Source organism: Chaetomium fimeti (assembly GCF_033439085.1).
Source record: "Chaetomium fimeti strain CBS 168.71 chromosome Unknown B0H64scaffold_7, whole genome shotgun sequence".
Lineage (NCBI taxonomy): Eukaryota > Fungi > Ascomycota > Sordariomycetes > Sordariales > Chaetomiaceae > Chaetomium > Chaetomium fimeti.
Window position 1 is genome coordinate 2,170,772 of NW_026944335.1, and position 16,577 is coordinate 2,187,348.

General features: G+C 58.9%; 7 protein-coding genes across 7 annotated transcripts; 4 read left to right on the top strand and 3 right to left on the bottom strand.

The window, feature by feature from the left end:
• Positions 1 to 505: 505 nt before the first annotated feature.
• On the bottom strand, positions 506 to 1,553 carry B0H64DRAFT_236492 (uncharacterized protein). Its single transcript, XM_062799799.1, has one exon. It carries the CDS (start codon positions 1,333 to 1,335, stop codon positions 601 to 603), a length of 735 nt encoding a protein of 244 aa, XP_062656252.1. The 5' UTR covers positions 1,336 to 1,553; the 3' UTR covers positions 506 to 600.
• Positions 1,554 to 5,126: 3,573 nt separating this feature from the next.
• On the top strand, positions 5,127 to 7,171 carry B0H64DRAFT_419921 (uncharacterized protein; the record flags this gene model as incomplete). The annotated part of the gene is made up of 2 exons (XM_062805420.1): positions 5,127 to 5,869; positions 5,926 to 7,171. 2 exons carry the CDS (start codon positions 5,127 to 5,129, stop codon positions 7,169 to 7,171), a joined length of 1,989 nt encoding a protein of 662 aa, XP_062656253.1.
• Positions 7,172 to 7,448: 277 nt separating this feature from the next.
• On the top strand, positions 7,449 to 9,712 carry B0H64DRAFT_236549 (uncharacterized protein). Its single transcript, XM_062799800.1, has 3 exons — positions 7,449 to 7,781; positions 7,845 to 9,150; positions 9,224 to 9,712. Exons 1-3 carry the CDS (start codon positions 7,725 to 7,727, stop codon positions 9,646 to 9,648), a joined length of 1,788 nt encoding a protein of 595 aa, XP_062656254.1. The 5' UTR covers positions 7,449 to 7,724; the 3' UTR covers positions 9,649 to 9,712.
• B0H64DRAFT_236550 (S-adenosyl-L-methionine-dependent methyltransferase) lies at positions 9,713 to 10,817 on the bottom strand. The gene has a single exon (XM_062799801.1). The coding sequence runs from the start codon at positions 10,707 to 10,709 to the stop codon at positions 9,777 to 9,779; it is 933 nt and encodes a 310-aa protein (XP_062656255.1). The 5' UTR covers positions 10,710 to 10,817; the 3' UTR covers positions 9,713 to 9,776.
• Positions 10,818 to 11,611: 794 nt separating this feature from the next.
• On the top strand, positions 11,612 to 12,585 carry B0H64DRAFT_407590 (DHBP synthase RibB-like alpha/beta domain-containing protein). The gene has a single exon (XM_062804572.1). It carries the CDS (start codon positions 11,800 to 11,802, stop codon positions 12,337 to 12,339), a length of 540 nt encoding a protein of 179 aa, XP_062656256.1. The 5' UTR covers positions 11,612 to 11,799; the 3' UTR covers positions 12,340 to 12,585.
• Positions 12,586 to 15,734, bottom strand: B0H64DRAFT_347812 (Utp14 protein-domain-containing protein). The gene is made up of 2 exons (XM_062801372.1): positions 12,983 to 15,734; positions 12,586 to 12,923 (listed from the first exon to the last, which is right to left on the bottom strand). The coding sequence occupies exons 1-2, from the start codon at positions 15,554 to 15,556 to the stop codon at positions 12,741 to 12,743; spliced, it is 2,757 nt and encodes a 918-aa protein (XP_062656257.1). The 5' UTR covers positions 15,557 to 15,734; the 3' UTR covers positions 12,586 to 12,740.
• A 57-nt stretch (positions 15,735 to 15,791) lies between these two features.
• Positions 15,792 to 16,571, top strand: B0H64DRAFT_477848 (mitochondrial ribosomal protein L27-domain-containing protein). The gene is made up of 2 exons (XM_062808220.1): positions 15,792 to 16,120; positions 16,185 to 16,571. The coding sequence occupies exons 1-2, from the start codon at positions 15,932 to 15,934 to the stop codon at positions 16,302 to 16,304; spliced, it is 309 nt and encodes a 102-aa protein (XP_062656258.1). The 5' UTR covers positions 15,792 to 15,931; the 3' UTR covers positions 16,305 to 16,571.
• The last annotated feature ends 6 nt before the right edge of the window (positions 16,572 to 16,577 follow it).

Consider the following 16,577-nt stretch of genomic DNA (forward strand, 5'->3'; position numbering starts at 1 on the left):
AGCGTCTACACAGTCGTTAGAGTTATCACGCCATGTGAAGCGCTGTGTTCGCGCCGTTGCTACCCGGGTGCGGCGCGGACGGACGTCGCGGGGGTTAGGGTTACTTACACGCCAGAAACACCTCCTCTGATGTCGGGTGTCGGCTGCCGGCTGCCGGCTGCTTCACTGTAGTCGGTGTTGTAGTGACGCAGTGGGCACACTGTCTTTCGTGGTGTTCAAGTCATACCCGATCGAGGGACAGGCGCGGGGACTTCCAAAACGACTGCCAGAACGACTCGACGGCGAGTCCGAATCATTACGTGTGAGCCATGCGTGGGCGCAGCCAAAGAGAAGTCACATCTCATTATGTCAGATAAATCTTCTGCCGCCAAGAAGAACAGGCCCCAATTGGGGACCGATGAAGTTGGCATCCGATCCGAAAAGAACTATCCGTTCTGTTTGCCCGGATGCTATGCCGGCGTATAGGTGATGTTACACGGGAATCTCGCCTGCCCGAAGCCCGACCTGAAACGTAATGTGGGAAAACGCCAAAGAAACGCCTTGAATGAACCGTATGGCGAATATCGCCCGAAGTGCCCAAACTCCGAAACCAATGCTTAGCTATTCCACAAACACCTGGACGCCCCCTCGTCCGGGTACGAAATGGCCTCCAGGGGGTGGTGGTGGTGGCATGCCGCCCGGTGCGGGTTGGGGTGGAGGGGGCATGGGGTAGCCGGCCGGAGGCATAGGGTGCGGAGTGGCATGTTGCGGGTACCCATACCCGGGCTGGAAAGCACCCGGCGGAGGTCCCGGCGGGGGCGGCATGCCGGGCGCCATCCCGGGATGCATACCGGGATGCATGCCCGGATGTGGGAACGGACCGGGGTTTTGGCCGCCGTAGTCGTCGGCACTGCCGTCACTACTGCTGTCGTCGTAGTCGTCATCGTCTTCGTCATCAACCCTGGCATGCCTCGCCCACGTGCCGGCAGGGGGGGCGGTACGCTGGGAAGTGCGAGAGGTTCTGCCTTTCTTCGAGGACTTATGTTTCCTGGGAGGAGCCGAATACGAGACCGAAGCTGGTTCTTCCATGTACCAGTAGGGAGCGGTAGTCTCGACCAGGTAAACCTGGCTTGCTGCGCTGGACCACGAGAACATGGAGCTGCCGGAACCGCCGGAGCCGGTACTCCGGGTATCGAAATCTTCGTCGTAGTAGCGGCGAACGCTCTTAGCTTTCCGGGGGTCGCGGCCACAGAAGTATATCAGGGCCTTGACGGACCGGCTGTTGGGGAGGCGGAGCTCCTTGTAATCGCCGGAGGCCCGCGAGCTCGAGCCCGAGCCGCTGGAGCGGCCTGACATGGTGGATGTGGGTAAAAGGGGTCTTCGTGGGTGTGATGTTCTGTGATCCCGGAGCGTTCATAAGACACAGCCTTACTGTGTCTTGAAGCAGGGATGGGATGTTGGTCCCACGCCGAGTTGAGATGGTCTACAGACCAATTGGGACAGGGCAAACGTGTAAGGCAAAAGTTTAAGGCGTGTAATGAGGGCAGTGTTCTCGCGAGAGTTTAAGAAAGGAGAGAAGGAGGATCGATAAAAGCAAGCCGGGCGTTGCCTTGAAATATAGACAGTACAAATGGAAGCGCGCTTGGGGAGCTCACCTTGCCAGTGTGATGAAAGGCGCCGCATGCCCGCTTGAGCCGGGCACAGCGGGCGCGTCCAAGCTGCATGGTGTCTCTGCTTTAGCTTGACGTACGTCGTTTGTAGCGCCCAGAATCTGGTTTCACACGCCAAAAGTCTAGGTCCCAAAGTAGACACGACGAACAGCGTTCCAACCGCAGTCGCACGCGCTGCGGGCATTACAGAATCGCAATTTGGCTGGTAAAGAGGAGATCCATTTGCATTGATTCGTCCCGGCGCCCCGGAGCCTCGCCATCGACATTCTCAGGGTGCGTTTGGCACATAAACCGGGCAATGATCGATTGGTGATCCATGTTTCTCGAGGCCCTCTCTCTTGCATCAGCCACACGCCCTGCTTTGGAGAAGAAGGCGCTGACAGGCTCGAGGTCTGCAGCTGGTTTCCTTCTGCATCGCAGCTTGGCGGTCAAGACGCGGGCACCCGTGCTGCGGCCATCCCCAGCCGCTTTTGGAAGCGAGATCTAGACGGAATTGGGTGCTCAGGGACACGAACTTCGGGTGTGTGAAGGTCTGTCTGTCTCCATGAAGAGATGCCAAAACTCATGACACAAACACCAAACATGAGAGTGGGGCTAGATGGCTCCCGTTCCTCTTTTCGAGGTCGCACCCACGCGGGGTCGGGCTACAGGGTACAATTCCTCGACGTGTCTCGAAGACGCGGGGCAAATCAATTCGGATGCCTTGCTGCACTTGCAGGTAGCCTCGTGAAATTGTCGCCTTGGTTGGTTTTGGAGAGGTGAAATCTTTCGAGATGGTGGTGACGGGTTGGAGTAAGGCTGCGACAACGAACCAAACTGCCAATTAAGGGCTCGATGGCACACCTCTCAGCGCGGGAGGGTGGGCGACGACGAGGCCAGCGAGGCTGGTCAAGCATGGTTGGTCTCCAATTTTTTACGCGCCCTTGGGAGACGTTGTGTGACCAAGGTAAGTGCGAGAGTCGGGGTTGCAAGGCGAGTGACGCCGTCTTCCGGCGCCTTCGAAGGTCGCCGTTCGAGTCCAGAGAGTTACCGAGAGAAAAAATGTGTTCACTGTTCTTTGTCAATTGCAATAGCCTTGAATCAATCAGCATACTTCTTGCCCATTCAAACGGCACCCTTGTGTCCAGTGCCGAATAAATTTAGCAATACCACCCGACGGGCTCCTACCATTAGTCGATGGAGGATGGAGGTCGTGAAGAATACCTAGACAGTGGCGGAATTTTGACACGCCAGTTGTGCATGCTTTGCGTGCTGCGGTTTTGCAACTTGAAGCTTTATGATCGTGAATTCCGGTTTACGACATTGAGATAGAAGAAGCGACTTCCCTGCTCAGTGCTCCTCGTTCCTCTTGAAGCGATGGTTGCGGAAGAAGAGATCATGCACGAGCAGCCCGAGGCCTCAACTACCGAGCGAGATTCTCAAGCTGGCACAGTGCGAGTCTGTTTAAATTCGTTCACTCAGACGAACGGAGCGGTAAATTCCGCTACCCCACAAAATGTCCGAATCCACCCTGGCTCTTCCATGTTGGCCAGGCCTCGTGCAGGATGTACCTGCTTTTTTAGATCGAGGATGAAGAAGTATGAAATGAACCGAGAGGTGTTCCTTTCATTTTTTTTTAGTTATTTTTTTTCCAACTCTAAGCACTCATCTTGCATATCCCCGCTGCAGAATAATAACCAAGAAAATGACGTAGATGCACCCCAGGATTTCATCTTTCACCGTCGATCGGCTGCAGCTCGCTTCGACGCTAACTATCCGGTTAGCTATGTAGCGGACTGTGTCCCTGGCATGAATCGACTTCCTCGAACGAAAGGGACACGGGCACAGATTAGTCCTCCCTAAAGAACCTCGATCAATCATTCCCGGTCTCCCGAACGAGCAGAGCTTGCGGTAGCTAGCATACACTACCTACTCTGTCGGCAAGCCCACGCTCTTTACTCCATACCCGAGGGCGATGTACCAAGTAGCCAGCCACTCGGCTGCACCCCCCAGATTCCCACCTTCCACCCATCTAAATCTATTCATCGGCTCAATCACCGGCAAATCCCAGGCACGGGAGAGATTGGTCGGCTACGGGCCATAGATTGCAGATGCTTTCCGAAGCCAGGCTGACCAGTTCCGTTCTGTGCTTCAATGCCGGACTAAAAACGTGCTCGCAAGTCAGAGTGACCTCAACAAAGCCATCATCAAGAAATCGGGCGATGGGGTGCGGGGCCACTTACACTACACAACAGGTACGACATCTTTGTTCCTCCGGCGGCCAGCCACCCAGCTCAAGGGTCGGAGAGTCTGAAGGGGGTCGTTTGGGAGGGATCACCCTGAAAAGCAGCAGCTTGGCGTCACCTCAAATGCCGCCAAGAAGAGGGCGTTTGTCCATGTCCGGCTTGGAAAGAAATATTTGCAGCGGCCCACCACCATCACGGCAATGAATTCTGTGGGCGTGCACGGCGTGGAGGCGTTTCGACCTGCCCATCTTGCCCCATCTGATAGCACGCCAAGCAGCCCCCCGGGACTCCGGTCAGACCCACCAACAACATCCACCAATCGCGGTGCCCGATCTCGAGTTTCGAAGTCCAGGTCCAGACTGCGTGCTGTCCCTGAACTGTCCGAGTTCTCTTTGCGCTCTGCGATTCATCTGGCTGTTCTCTCTCTACTCGGCCCTATTGGACCCGTGAGCTGAATTCTTGAAATCTTGGAACGGAAGGTGCAGATCCACAGCGGAGATTCACTGTTACTCCCCCATTTCAGCCTGAGCACCTACTAACCATCCCTGCAACCCTCCCCGCCAAACGCCCACCAGGAGACCTACACACTCGGTGCACAGGAAAGCCAACATACCTTCGACAAACGCTGATCGTGAGGGAACCAACGACGACCCTACGAAGCGCGACCTGGCACGAACCCGTAAACACACCACCGACTTGCGAAGAAGGGAATCACCGGCCATCGATGACTCTGTGGGGAGTCCTCCCTCGCCATTGAAGCGTCGGCGATCGCCAATAGCCATCTCCCCGGAATCTGGACATGCACCGGTGTTTTGGGTAAAAGGCGCGAGCCCCGGACATGGAGTCAAAGGACAACAAGAGCGGCGAAGTGGAGCGGAGAAGGTCAATCAGGGCGTCCGTGAGGGAGTCAGTCGATGATGGAGACCGAGAGCACGACCTCGCCCTCGAAGGCATGGTTACGGATGGGTTTCGGCCGACCGATTCTAGCGACGCTATAGCCCCGACATCACCATCCCTCACCTCGGCCTCGTCCACGACCCTTTTCTCTGGGGAGAGTTCGGGGTCCCCCTCGACGAGCGACCCTGCCTCCGCAACGTCTAAATCCCAGCTCCCACAGTACTCGTTAGTTGTACGACCGGAGACCAATGCGCTAACCCGCCAAACGACGAGTTCAACAAGATCAACCTCAACCATTTACGTTCCCCAGGACAGCCCATATCAAGGGCCATCTGGCGCATCACATCCCTATCAGATGTATCCGCAAAATGTGAGGGCAGCAAGAACATTGAGTATGGCAACATCGTCGACGGCGCCCATGTCCGAAGCATCGTACCGCGGGCCGAGGGGGCCAACCCACCCTTACGGACTTTATGCACAAAGTAATGCCATCGAGCCAGACGCACCGCAGACGGGTGCCATTCCTCTTGGCTTCCGCGGCCTCCCCGACCAGTACCAACGGCGAGTAGGGCCCGAGGGTGAAGAGGCCGCAGACATGATCGGCCCTGGAGGTCACACGGAACAGCTGCCCCCTTACACTAGGTATCAGGACGAAGCCTATGTACACAAAGCCGCCGCCGCTGATGGCCCGAACGGCGCGGTGCACGGAGCCGCAATCATCCCACCTGTTCTCGCGACGCCTACATCCACCATTCCACCAATATATGGCGCTGGGGGTATTGGGCTAGCTACCAACAATCCCGAGTTCGAGTCGACTGATGACCTAGACTCTCCAAGGTCACGCCACTCGGCCCGCAGTTTCACGTCGGATGACAGTCAGCGGCGGATCAGGTTAGGGGATGAAGACGTGTCAGAAAAACGGGAGCCACCGAAGAAATGGCAGGCCTGGATGCGGCGGAAGGTCTGCGGAATTATCCCGTACTGGGCGATATGCTTGACTGCTATTATCTTGGTTGTGCTGTTAGTGGTATTGGGTGCCGTGGTTGGCACCGTCGTGGGCAACAAACAGCGGCGGCCATCACGGCAGGGTGGGCCCTGGTGAGTGATAGCACCCCGTATGCGTTGTATACTCGCCCTTATTCTGACCTTGCTAGGGAACCGCCATACGATGCAACACCCATCCCAACGCCACCAGATCTCCAGCCCCTGGCTACGGGTACCTTTGGACTTCCACTCCTAACCAACCGCATTTCGAACACGTGCTTCCAGAATCCCACTCTGTCCCAAGCCTGGAGTTGTCGTCTCGTCATCTCAAACCTGATGACTTTGACTGTTTTGAAAGAGAAGGGCGACTACCGCGCCTCATTGGACCCCAACCGTTCGTCCACGATGACGAACGGTGTTTATCACTACGGGGAGCAGCCCCCATCCATACAGGAACCATTCAAGCTCGAATTAGTAGAAGACAAGTTCGAGCCTAGCCGCGGCCCCGCTTGGTTCAAGATGGCTTCGTACAACAAGACGGTAATTCTGCCCGAAGTATGGCTCGGCTCATCGGGCGACGATTTAGACGTCCGGAAGAGGGCCCGTCACGCCGCCTCGATCGGCGCGGGCATATCGAATTTCAAGCGCAAGGGACTCGCGCAGCCTGGCGACAGGCCCTGGGTCTGCAGCTGGCCCGGTACTTATCTCGAGCTCTTCATATACGCCCAACAGAACTCGAGCTTCTCAACCTGGACGAAGCCACCGTCGATGTCCGAGTCATCTGCCGCCTCAACATCATCCACGACACCACCCCCGACCTCGCGCCCCGCCCCCGTCGATGAGTCCGAGCCTCCCCCGGAAGACTCATTCCCACCGTATACCGAGCCCAGGGCCGGCGACGCAAACAACCAAAACAGGCCATCCTACCCCCCGCAAAACTTTGGCCGCTCACCAGACCCCACCTCAACACCACCGCCCACGGAAACGAAACCCGCCGCGACCGGGTCGGCCACCGAATCCTCCACGGCAACCTCGTCGGGTCCGTACGGGCCGATCGACACGGGTCACGGCTTCGCATCGCTGCCGCCACCGTACCCGCGGGTCATCAAGCTCCAGGAGCGCCGCATATCCACACAGGACACGCCCCGCGCCCGGTGCACGCAAGTCGAGATACAGGGGCCTGGTCAGGAGGCTCGCCCGGTGCGAGGGCCCGGCGGAAAACCCGTCGTTGTGGAAATAGAGGAGTCCGACCCGTTCATGCCTCCCGGGCCGCCGGCCGCGACCGGGATAGATGATGTTAGCAAGCGGGCGCCACAGGATTGGGACCAGGCCGTGGGTGTATTCGGGAGGGATGGGCACGATGGTGGCGGGCTACCGGATATTAGTCCGTGCGGGTGTATGTGGTTTTTGACGTGATTTAAATGGCGCCGGTAGTGCATTTTATGGCTTGGGAGTGACTCCTTTTCTGGACACGTTTTATTTCCTTTTTATCCCTCTTTACAAGCGTCAACTTTTGGAGAGGGGACGGCTGGCTAGTGGGCGTTTTGTTTAGCAGGAGGACTACCCCGGGAATGAGCATGCGTATCATAGGGACGGGACATGCGTGATATATTTATTGCTACATTCGAGTGAGAGCAACAAGCTTGGTTACGGGTTACGGATTATGTGGTGTCTTTTGGAGCCGTTGCCTTTCCCCTGTTTTACATAGTACAGCCACTGGTGGGGTGGAGGTACCAAGAAATAACCCAGTGTTGTCTGGCTTACCCTATTTGCCGAACGGAACCACCGAAGACAGCGCAATGGATCGGTCCCTTGCAGGCTTAGTGCAGGCACATGGAGGCTGACCGGGACCCCAGATCTCAGCCGCACTGCGGTGGGGACACTCTTTGCTCCTTTCTTTCTTCTTCTCTTCGTCACCTTTCCCTTCCGGTAGAACTGTGTGACTCTGTCACGGTAGTTAGCCGCCGCCATGGCTGAGTCGGAGCACTCGGCAACCGATATCATCACGTATATCGGCGTGCCGCTTGTAAGTACCATCCCGTCGGCGTAGTTGTAAGCCGTAGCCGTCCATAATCTAATAGACTTCAAGGCTGTACTTGGTGTTTTGCCCATCCTCTACAACACCATCGCGACGCTGGTGGCCCTGTCACGCATCAGGCGCATGCTGCGACACAGCAAGCTGACGGCCCTCACTCGTAGCGATGTCGTCAACCGCGTGATCGAGGTTGAGCTGCCGCGCTATGCCGTGCGCCCTATGGACCGCATTGCCGACCGCGACGAGTATTGGACCCTCTCGCGGCACCCCTCAAGCATCCCCGGCGGCAGCTGGACCACCTTCAACTGGCGAATGAACGTGATCGGTCTCAACACACAACGTGTCGAGTACGCCGACCAGCTGAGGCAGCCCCAGGTCGAGGTGGCCCTCGACGAGCTCGTCTGCTACTTGCTAGATCTCGGTGCGCACCCGGATCCTAACGGATGGCGTCTCCTGCGGTCGTCGGGCCTTTGGACCCCCGTGGGCTGCACTCTGATGCGTGCGCCGGATGGGCTGAATAACGCCTTGACCATCGCACCACTCGACGGCTCCGACGGACACCTCAGCTTGGCCGTTACCTGGACAGGACCATGGACGACGCGCGATCACTCGCACCTCCCGCCATACTGGGTGCGTCTTTACCCGCCACCACCACGGAGACCGACAGCAGCAGAGGAGAACCCGGCGACAACAGAAACCGAAGACGGAGATTCCTCCAAATCCGCGGCTGAGCGGAGAAACTCCGACGAACCGCTCCACAAAGCGCCCTCCAACACCAGCGCGCGTAAACCCTCCCTCGACTCCGCCCAGCAAGAAGGCGCCTCCAACGCCCGCCACCCCATCACCTGCCACATCTCCTCCGACGGCATCATGACGGCGCTCTCCCGCCCGGACATCAACCCACCCTCCTCGCCCTCACACCAACACCACCACCACCACCACCACCAACAAAACCACCAAGACCAACCCCCCCTCCACATCGACCACCTCCGCATTCGCGCCACCACCACCACCGGCACCTGGTTCGCCAGCGCGGCCACCGCCCACGGCACCTCCAGCCAGACCATCCTGTGGAACTACGCCATCCCCGCCCCCATCCTGACCTTCGCGCGCCGCGAGACGGTGCCCTGCGGCGTGCTGGTGCTCTTGGGGGTCGTCGACGAGGCCGCGACGCCCGAGTGGGCGTCGGCGTCGGAGTCAAGCCTAGCCGACGACCGCGCCCGCCAGCTGGACGAGTTCTCGCGCCGGGCGCGGGCGCAGAGGGAGGCCATGGCGGCGGAGGCGAGGATGGGGGCGGCGGAACGGGTGGTGGCGCAGAGGGAGAGGGGGATGAGGGAGGCGGAGGGTCGGTTGTGGGAGAGTGAGTATTTCTTTTCTTTTTATTTTATTTTTTCCCGTCTTGCTTGGGGATAAAGGCTAACAACAGCGTGCAGTGCGTGAGAGGCAGAGGGTCGAGGCGCAGCGGAGGGAGACGCGCGTGATGGAGGCGCTGCAGAGCCCCAAGTGGGATGCGAAGCTTGTGGCCGAGCACAACTTTGCGTGGTTGGTGAAGAACGGGGAGGTGGATGAGCAGGTGGGAGGGGTCAAGGAGGCCGTGGGAAGTGTGCTGCACCGGATGGTTCTCGACGGGCAGTTTGCGTCGAAGCTCTGCCAGATGCTAGATCTGTGGAAGGCCTGGGCGGAGAATGCGGGCATGCGCAAGTCCGATCTGGCCGCGTTGCAGGAGGACCAAGTCACATTTGCGTATGCCACGCTGTTGGTGGCCATCATCAAGGATACGGCAAGCGCCCTCGAGGGAACCGTGGCGATGGACCTGCAAGAGTGCCTGCGTATGTGGAGGACGGTTAGGCTGGGGTAGTTGGTTCCCATAAGCTGTATTTTAGTTGTAGAGTTTCGATGATTTCGTTGTACACATAGAGTACATACACCCTTTGTATCAAATACATATATCCCTGGATATCCTACAACCAAAACCCCCAACACCCATCAACCAACCCTTTGCACCCCCAAAAAGTAATTCCCGATTTTCTCACTTCCCCTAACCTCCTTCCACCCAAACCCAGGCACAAACACCACTCCCATCGCCCTCGGCGTCCCCCACACACCACCCTTCCCCGCAAAATGCGCCCTCAACTCCTCCTCATTAATATACTTATACCAATCATGCGTCCCCTTGGGCACCACCCCGAGTATATCCTCCGCCACCAGATTCGTCGTCAGCCAGCTCGTCCACGTACGCGCGATCGTACTCAGCACCAACCAACCGCCCGGGCGCACAAACTCCCCCACACGGTCGAGGAACGCCGCAGGGTAGTCGACGTGCTCCACCACCTCGAACACGCTGACCACGTCGAACCGGTCCGCGGGCGCCGCCGGCAGCGCCAGCGACTCGATCGTCTCGCTGAGGTAGGTCAGCTTGCCGCCGCCCAGGGAGGGGTCGCGCTTTGCGTGCGCGCGCGCGACGGTCAGGATCGTCGGGGACGGGTCGATGGCTGTGACGGAGGCGGTCGTGGGCAGGCGGGCGGCGGATTCGGCGAAGATGCCGCCGCCGCAGCCGACGTCGAGGTAGCGGAGGGCGTTGGGGTCGGGTTGCGGGGTGGTTGGGGAGGTGGTCGAGGGGGCGGAGAGGCAGGCTTGGATGAAGTCGTGTCGGAGCGGGTTCATCAGGTGCAGAGGTCGCGACGGGCCGTGCGGGTCCCACCAGGAGGAGGCGAGGGCGGAGAAGTGGGAGATTTCGGTCTCGTTTACGGAGGAGGAGGTCGGAGAGGAGGGGTTGTGGTAGGTGGGTGTGGTGGTGCTAAGCTTCCTTGATGGAGGTTGACGGCGGGTGTGTTGGAGCCATGGTGCTCCTATCGCTCCGCATGCGACCGGTCGCGCTGTGCGGAAGGCCTTTGGGGCGTGCCGTAGTGATGATCGCATCTTCAATTGCGAATTGATGGTCGGTGGTGGCACTTGGCCGTGCCACGCGGATCGGATTATGACGGGAGCTCGTCTGAAATCGAACCCAGCGATTTTTAGAGGACGGGCTGCAACACGCCGCAAGGTTACAGCAGATCCCGAGCCGCGCGGGTTCTAGAACAGTGCTAGGGTCCTCCCCCAGGCCCTGTCCCACACCCCACTTCCGCCGGCTCGGGATCTCATGTTCAGGGTCGAGCGGCCCTGGCCCGAGGTGCAGGCGATGCCTATCACAAGATTGCCGAGCTCGCGGATGAGGGAGATGTTTGTCAGCGCCAGTCATCAGATGTGAGATTGAATAGTTTGATCAATCAAGTCTACTATGTTAGTCATACATGGTCAAATCGGCATCGGACCGTTCCGCCATACACAGAGTTATCATCCTGCCTTTCCCAATCCCGAGACAATGTTTCTGTGATGTCCAATGATACCCGCACACAACTCGCGCTCAAGCCGAGACTTCGGCATCTTCCACCCCACCAACACCGAGGAGGAGTACCCAACACCGAGTGCTCCGCGGACCCATCCCCGTTCCTGACATCTGACTCCGTTCACCTCCCCTATTCTCGAGGAACCGTCCGTTGGAAACATCTTCATCTGAACAAACATCAGACGGTAGCTGAGTAATCCCTCCGGAGCCACACTCGCCGACTTCGCTTTCGTCGCAATCGCAATCGCAAAAATCGCCTTCTTTTTTTTCTGCCCCTCCTAAGCGACAACACCAACACCACCCCGCCGGCGAAACACACAGTACCACATCTCCTCCCGCCAACCCAACAGTCTCCCACCCCGCGATTGCAACCATGCCGTCCACCGCCCCCGCCGATCAAATCCCCGCCTCCCAATTCGACTCCATCCCCGACACAATCCAAGCCTTCGGTACGCCATAGTCATACCACCCCTTCACACCCGCCCCCCTCAAACCTCCACTCCCACTAACCGCCCCTCTCCCCCCCAAACAGCGGCCGGCGAATTCGTCGTCGTCCTAGACGACCCCTCGCGCGAGAACGAAGCGGACCTGATCATCGCCGCCGAATCCGTCACCACCGAGCAGATGGCCTTCATGGTGCGACACTCGTCGGGGCTGATCTGCACGCCCCTCCCCGCCACACGCGCCGCGGCGCTGGCGCTGCCCGCCATGGTGGCCGTGTCGCAGGACCCGCGCGGCACCGCCTACACGGTCAGCGTCGACGCGGCCGACCCCTCCGTCACCACGGGCATCAGCGCCCGCGACCGCGCCCTCGTCTGCCGCGCGCTGGCCGACGACAAGGCTACGCCCGCGGAGTTTCGTCGGCCGGGGCATGTTTTCCCGCTGCGCGCGAGGGAGGGCGGGGTTCGGCAGCGGCCCGGGCATACCGAGGCGGCGGTGGATCTGTGCCGGCTGGCGGGGAAGAAGCCGGTTGGGGTCATCTGTGAGCTGGTGGATGATGGGGTGGAGGTGCCTGGTCGTGCCGTCCGGGAGGAGCCTGGGATGTTGAGGGGGGAGGCGTGCATAGCGTTCGCGAGGAAGTGGGGGCTGAAGGTGTGCACTATTGCTGATATGGTGGCGTACCTGGAGAAGGTGGAGGGGAAGATTGAGGTTAATGGCTCATGAAGGGGGCTTATCTTTGAAAAGGGGGAGGAGGGAGGCCGTTCCTCCTGGAGCGTTGTGGAACGGTATATACGACGGCACATATGGTATTCTTACTGCATCCGAGACAGACTTTTGTCGAGTCTCGACCGAGGGTTTGAGGAGCGTGGTTACATTTCACCATGTAGATTTTCTGGGTATATGGCGCACTGCAGCATCCGGGTCGAATATTGATAGAGAAAAGGTTACACAGCTTTGAAGCGGCCGAATCCCAACTGCCAACAATGTTTTGATCTATACATCGAGTAGGTTTTCTATCGAAGTCGAGGACACCTCTATCATGCATACATGTCCAGCAGGCCCCTTTTTGTGTGCCTGCTCTATGCAACACCATCAAACACCGCACCCGTTTATCCACCATTCCCCTAATACATGGGCTTGGACATGGGCGCAATGATACCCTGCTTGATGATAACCCGCGGCTTTGTGGAGTCCTGGAACGTCTCCTTGGTCGACCATTCAGGGCCGACGGGCAACCGCAGGGACCGCTCATACTGATGCTGCGACTCGAACGGATGAGGCAGCTGCGAGGCGAGGTATTTATCGTTCTGTGCCAAAGGTTAGCCATTGCTCCCGTAAGTCGTACGCCACAAAGTGCAAAACAAACCTTTCGGATCCGCTTTTCGCTAATAATCACGTCCTTCATCTTAAAGTCCTTTCGGTCCTTCTTCTTGACACCTTCAACCTTGGTGATGAATCGGCCTTGGTGCCTCTTTTTGTCCCGGTTGCTCACGCCGTCGCCCACCCAGTTACCCCAGCCGGGAAGAGTGTTATCAATCTCCTTCTCGTCGTCCTCGTGCTCCACCTCGGCCTTCTCTTCTTCAAACTGGCCGTGGACGTCCTCGCCGGCAAAGGCTCGCTCCAGCATCTGTTGGTCGCGGATGGCGAGTGGCAGGTGAAGGGCATCGTCATCGTCCGAGTCTTGAACGCCGTCGGCCGGACCGCTCGCAGTGCCCTGAGGTTTTGGTCTCGGCTTGGCCTTGGTCGCCTCTGCTGCGGCGATGGAAATGTCGATGTTCACGGCCTTGGTCTTGCTTCCCTTCTTGCTCTTGCGACCAGAAGATCCAGCCTGAGACCACTCAACAATGGTGGTGGACTCCACTGGCGCGGGTTCGGGTTCGGGTTCGGCTCCAGCCCACGCATCATCAACAACCATTGGCGCTGGAGACCGCTGCTGGGTGTCTAGCTGCGGCGTCGCCTCCGCGGCTGCTGTCGGCTTGGCTGATCCACGAGCGTCGGCGGCTTTCGCTTTCTTAGCTTGGCTTGTTCTTGGAGCGGCCGTGTCATTGCCCATGCCAAACTGCCGGCGACCGATATCCATTTCTTCCTCGTCCGAACCCCCGTCATCCGAATCGAGCTCACGACGGAGCTCAGCCACGGCCTCGTCGTTCAATTTCTTGCGCATCTCCTCGCCCCTTTGCATGAACTTCATCTGGAAAAGCTTCGACTTGGGTTCTTCATCATCCTCGTAGGCAGCCGCGCGCTCGAGGTCCATCAGGAGACGGCGCCGGGGGTCGCCCCCTTCAGAGGCATCCGAGACATCAGAGCCCTCATCTTCGTCGTCCGAGCCGCCAGCCTGACCTTCAATGCGGCGGCGCAGTTCTTCCTTCCTCCGAGCCATGTCTGTAAGGCCAGCCCGGAAGCTGTCATCCCACACTGCGCGCCCGGCCTTCTTGCCCAGCTTGGCCCACTTGCTCTCCCTATGGCGGGTGCCCATGCGTTCCATGGCACGTCTCCGGTCCAGGTCCTCACGCTCGTCGTCCGAATCGAGCTCGCCCGCCGCAAGCGCCTCTTCGCGTTCTGCCTCCTCCTCGCGGTGAAGCTCCTTGCGATGGATGCGGCGGTAAGCCTTACTCTTGATTTTCTTGATGCGTTTTGCCCGGGCCATCTCGCGCGAGTGCATCTCCCGTTCGCGCCGCCGCTGCCGGGCGATTTCTTGCTGTTCCGCTTGCGACAACCCAGGCTGTCCGTCACCATCTTCCTTCTTCTCCGCTTTAGTGCTCGGCCCAAGCCCGCTCTCCTCCATGATGGACAGGATCGTCTGCTCCAGCTCCGTCCCGGATGTCTTTTGGGTGATGGGCATGAGCTCTCCGCTATCGAGTCCGCGGTCGTGGGCGTTTTGAGCGAGAGGGAAGACTAAGTGATCAGCGCGCCGGTTGTGCTTGACAGTGTCGATCCACTTGTCGAGGGTCTCGTTGGTCTTTTCGTAGGCAGCGCTGCGAAGGAGGCGGTCCTGCTGGCGCTGGGCGAGGGGAACTTCCAGTTTCTTGGACGAGCCAGGCTTGACGGCTTTTTCTTCCTTGTTCATGAGTCTGAGCGACCGCTTCATGCGCGGGTCCTTGACACCTGCAAGGCCAAGATCCTTCAGACTGAGCTTAGCCTTGTTTTGTGTCCCCGGCTCCTCGTCTTCCTCATCCTCGCCAGCGAACCCGGCAATCATGCTTTCGAGCGCGTCCAATTTTGAGGGGTCAGCTTCATCATCCTCCTCGCTCTCATCATCCCCGTCAGTAGACTCCTCGTCCTCTTCGGACCCCGACTCCTCCCCCTCTTCTTCCTCCTCATCCTCAGAGAACTGATCCAACGCAGTCGCAAGATCAATTGCATCCGAGCCCAGCGACTCCAGATCGTCATCTTCCCCCTCTTCCTCCTCATCCTCCTCTCCCGCCCTCTTCTTTTTCTTCGGCTTCTTCCCCTTGGACGTACTCCCTCCAAAAGCATACCCATCAAACCGCTCCTCATCACTCTCTCCGAACGCCTCGTCCGAATCAAGCTCGGAATCATCATCCTCCGCCGCTACACCCACATGCCACTCCTCACTATCACTGCCCTCGCCACCGTCCGAAAAGCCATCAAACCCATCCTCGTCTCCACCGCCATCTTCATCCCTCCTCGCCCGCTTCTTCGGCCCGGCGTCCTCGTCTTCATCCAGATCGTCAGAGTCCTCCTCGTCCTCCCCGCGCCGCTGCCGTTTCTGGGGGTTCGGCTTGTCTTCGAGTCCGCGGGTGCGCACGCCGCGCGTCGACTCGGGGAACTGTTCGGCTGCGGTGGCAAATGCGTCGAGCGCTTTGGCGGTGGCTTTCGCACGGGACTTTTTGAATGTCTTCGCGTGCGATTTTCCCGGTTTGCCGCCTCCCCCGGAGGTGGGGAGGACGGGGCGGCCGTGGGATTGGCGGCCTGGCATCTTTCTTTTTTGTCGATTTTTCGTTGGGCGAGTGTGCTGTCGCCGTGTGATCGGTTGCGTGGATGGTGGTGTTGTGGATGGGTGGGAAATCTACCTAGATAATAATTATTTTTCTGCCGGAAAATTGCCCAGCAACTTTTGGGCGGTGAGCTGGGAGGTTGGGTCGTGGGGTGGGCAGGTTGCGGGGCCAGTCTTGGCATCCAGGGCCATTCGTTTGCCTGCCGGGCCGGGAATCGATTGGGGACGGCAAAGCCGCAAAATTTCCCGGAGCTTGACCACTTCGCGATTGACCTTGCCGACCGCGATATCATCAACCACCGCATTCCCACCCATAACCCCTCTGCAAGCCGATCATACGTCCGTCGATCGACCAGGATGCAACCCACGCGCGCGCTCCAGGCCCTGCGCTTTCGCAGACTGCGCCTCACGACCAAGGACGTCAACAAGGGCTTCTACAAGGGCACGGGTACCGGGTCCACGGGTCGGCACACAAAGCGCGGTGGCTACATTATCGAGTGGGACAAGGTGCGGACCTACGTCTGCCCACCTCTGGATGGCTTCAAGGTGCGTACTCGGTGGAACTCAGGGTGGTTGCTGGAAGGCGGGGTGCTAACACGGCTCGGCACAGCTCACACCGTTCGTGACGGAAACCATGCCCAGGACGTACGGCAGCTATGACGGCCCGCTTGGGCCCAAGGACCCTGCCATGTATCTCGCGCGGTGGAAGGCTGAGAACGGGCTGGATTAAGGGGTCGGTGTCGGGGTGAGTTTTACACAGGCTTCTCGCTTGTGGTGGGGTGGCCCTGGGGAAAATCGGTCCCTGGATAGGGACGGGTGGGCTTGGACACGTCATTCTAAAGGGAGACGCGAATGTATCATGGATGGCGTTTTGGGGCGTTCTTAAACTGTAGAAATGTATAGTAAAACACATCACACCAGTCATGTCCATTCCGCGTGGGTGGAGAGAACACAGCCGGTAACAAGCAGTTCCAATGCTCAGGCTCAAACATATGCCACCAGC